General features: G+C 69.1%; 1 protein-coding gene across 1 annotated transcript in view; it reads left to right on the top strand.

Moving 5' to 3' along the window:
* Positions 1-350: 350 nt before the first annotated feature.
* Positions 351-3,613, top strand: part of LOC103899141 (WAP four-disulfide core domain protein 2) — a 26,981-nt gene continuing 23,718 nt past the window's right edge. The window contains 1 exon segment of the mRNA XM_019472142.1: positions 351-435. Coding sequence (XP_019327687.1) covers positions 351-435 — 85 coding nt within the window.

Genomic DNA, 3,613 nt, shown 5'->3' with positions numbered 1-3,613 from the left:
CTCGTCTTTTCCCAGCCGGAGAGCTCCAGCCCCTTCCTCTGGGCTCCCCGTGGCCACGGGGGTGACCCTGGCCCACGGCCACGTCTCCCTTTCCCCCGGGGAGGGTGCTGTTGGGTGCTGACGTCCCTGCCCTGGCTGCAGCCTGGCTGCTGGGGCTGGGACAGGGCTGTGGTAAATGATTTCTCAGGCAACAACACAGCGTGGGGCTGTCGCTGCCTCGGGCACAACTGTGAAACGCAACAAGAGTTTCGGCACCCGAAGGTTATGTGTGTGGCGGCCCCTCCCCGGCTCCGCGCGGATATAAACCCCCGCCGACCCACGCTGGCCATCCGGCACCCACAGGGAGCACCATGAAGACCGCCAGCATTTTGCTCGTGGGCATCCTCGCCCTGTGTGCCCAGCTGCAGCCGGCTGCTGTGGCTGCCGGGGGCACGGGTGAGTGCTCAGGGGGCACAGGGCGGCTGCGTCCTGCTGGCTCTCGGGGTGCTGCGGGGCTGGCTTGGGCCAGGGGTCCCGCGTGGAACGAGCAGGTAAGACCGATCACACCGGCACAGAGCCAGGCGCTTCCCCAGCTCTAGGGCACCCCACGCACCACGGCCAAGCCACGAGGCTCCAGCTCTGCAGCACGGAGAGGGGCCGCCGAGGTCTGCGCCATGCGGGCAGCACAGGCAGGCGGGGGGGGACTTGGAAGCAGCAGCAGGACGCAGCAGCGCAGCGGGAGCCCTCCTGCCCATGGGGTGCACCGGCCTTCGGCTGCCAGCCGGTTGCATGACTGGGCCCCAAAGGAGTCAGATAATTCCCCGTGCGTCAGCCCATGCACACAGCGCGGGGACCCTGAGCTGCCGACTGCTGGGGCCCGATGTCTCCCGGAGGAAGGGGCATCCTTCTTTATCGCTGTCCCCTGCTTTCCCTGCTCCGTGCCGGCAGCGGGAGGCTGGCTATCCGCCCAGGGGCACCTTGCCGGGCCCAGCAACGCTCCCCTTTTAATCATTGACTGCCCTCCCTCGGCGGGCAGGGAGACGTGACTCCAGCACCTTCCCTGCTGCCACGAAGGAGCCGCGGTCACCCGCGGGGCTTGGGTGCAGCCAGTGTGACCAGGCTCAGCGGCGGTGGGCACTGCCACCCAGGGATGCTGCAGGGAAGAGCCTTTGGGGTCAGGCTCGGGGCTGCTGACCCTGCGTCCTCAGCCAGGATCCTCCCCCGGGACGTGCCTTGGCACGGGGACGGCTGCCTGCGGCCGTGCCGGCAGACCCCCGCGCTCCCCACAGCCGTCCTCGGCCTCTGTCGAGGAAGCGCCTGGCAGAGCCGGGGCGGGAGCGGCAGCATCCCGAATGCCACGCATTGGGGACAGGAGCCAAAGCATTTCTGTCTCCCAGAAAGCGATGCTGACCGCACGGGCTGGAGCCCAGCACGGCCACTGGCCCTGCCGCCGGCACGTTCAGTCCCTCTCCAGCTGCTCCGGCTGGCTGGGGGCAGCTCCAGCTGGATTGGCCACTCGGCAGCCAGACACAACCTTGGGCAAACCCACCAACACCCACGCTGCTCCCCACAGCTCTCGCCGTCCTCTGCGGTTTCCCCCTCATCTCCTGCCACGAGCCCGTTTCTGGGCTCCCGTCTGCTCCCGTCCAGCTGCTCCGGCGCAGCCCGGCTGCCGGCGTCCATGCTCGCAGCCTCCCAGCTCTGGCTGCTCCCTGCCAGCACCAAGGACATCCCACACAGTGGGGCAGAGCAATTGCAGGTCAGACCAGGGCAATAACTCTCAAAGACAAGCGCCGCCGGCAGCACCAGCACAGGAGCAGCAGCTCAGTGACGGCAGGGCACCGGGGCAGCCCCTGCCCTGGCAGCGGGGACGGCGCCGCTGGGTGGGCAGCGTTGGATCGGCAGCAACGCTGCTGCTCCAGGAAGGCCTCTGCTGGCTCCGGGTGGGCTCTGTCACTGCACGGCACAGGCAGGGACGGCACAGGTCCCTCGCCTCCATGCCGGAGGGCAGCGCTCACACCGCCCAGCCGACGCTCACGCCTGCAGCGGCCACGTTACCACCCCAATCCTGCCCCGGCCGCCGGAGCAGCGTTCCCTGGCCCTGGCACGGGGATCACTGGGCTGCAACATGGCCGCCTTTATTCAGGGAGTCCCAGGGTCAGCCCAGGGCTAGAAACACCAGCCCAGCCCAGTTCCCCAAAGCGCTGTCCCCGGTGGGGCCCAGCTGCACGGGCAGAGTGGGAGCTTCCCGGCCAGCCCGAGCATGGCCAGGTCCTGGCAGCCTCCCAAGGCAGCTCCCCGGTACCCAGCCGCCGAGCACCCCAGCCCGGAGGGCGCAGGGATGAGGACTGCCCTGCTGCTCTCCCCGCCACCGCCCTGCCACTCTCCCCGCCGACCTGGGCCTGTGCGTCGGCTCCCGCTGCTGACAGCGGTGAAGCGCAGAGCGGCAGCTGGGCAGGCGGCTGGGCCATCCGCGCCGGCTCCTGTTACTGCATAAACACCTGCGGCGGGGAGGGGACCACAGGCAAAGGCAAACAGTTACCGATTTACTGCCGCTCCGCTCCGTGCCGTGTTGTTGACTGTGGGCTTAAATTACCTGGAGACGGACCCTGGCAGAGCGGACACCAGCTCGTGACTCGGGGCAGGGACCACGTCCCCCGTCCCACGCGCCCCTGGCCCACGCGGGTCTGCAGGATGCTCCAGCCCGGAGCTGGGGCTGCCCCTGGAGCCTCTGCCAGCGATGAGGGCACATCATGACTGGAGACGGGGCAAGTCTCGCCCTCCTCCCCACGCAGGAGAGGCTCACCCTGTGACCGTGCCTAGGATGGGGCCCAGGGAACCGGGATGCTCTGGGATTGCTTCCCAGCAGAGGTGTCCAGCCTGTGCCCTCCAGCCGGGCAGCACCGGCACCGCGCGCAGGCACCTGCGTCGCAACGGCAGCCAAATGACCCAACACATTGAGCCGAAACCAAGAGCTGAGAGCAAAGGGGCCAGGGTCCTTGGGGCACCCAGCACAGTGCTGGGCGGCTCCCCTTCCATCGGCAGCCCCGGAGGAACTGAAGCCACCACCGACAGCACCTGCGAAGGAGACGGGAACTGGTGGAGCGGCAGACACTGATGGGAGCAGGGCAGCCACGCCGGGTGATCTGGGCCCCTTGGCTAGCTGGACCTATCCAAACAAACCCCAGCTCGGCACTGCCATGCACTGCGAGGCATCCTGGCCTGCGGGAGGGCGGCGCACGTGCCGCGGGAGGGGTACCCCGGACAGCCGCCAGGCCGAGAGGGTCTGGGGTTGTACGGCCCCCGGCACTGCCATGCCCCAGAGCACCAGGCACGCAGCTGGAGCATGCTGGCAGCTCACTCCCCACCAGCCACTTGCCCGACCGGCGCTGCCGGCCAGTCCGGGCCACATCCCCAGGGCTGTTGGAGGCTGCAAGGACAGCGAGGGCCATGGGACGAGGCTGCGGCTGGGCAGAAGGAGCTCCCGAGGCTGCCGGGGAGGCACGGGGGAGCCCCGGGGCGGGAACCTGCCCGGAGGTGCAGGCAGCCTGGAGGGCCCTTCAGTCGAGGAGAGAAAGCTGGAGGAGAACAAGTGGCTGGATCAGGAGCCGGGCGAGCTGCAGCTGCAGCCAAG

Source organism: Aptenodytes forsteri, unplaced genomic scaffold (genome assembly GCF_000699145.1).
Source record: "Aptenodytes forsteri isolate BGI_AS27 unplaced genomic scaffold, ASM69914v1 Scaffold483, whole genome shotgun sequence".
NCBI classification, from domain to species: domain Eukaryota; kingdom Metazoa; phylum Chordata; class Aves; order Sphenisciformes; family Spheniscidae; genus Aptenodytes; species Aptenodytes forsteri.
The sequence above is the reverse complement of the archived record's forward strand: the minus strand, read 5'-3'. Positions and strand labels throughout refer to the sequence as shown.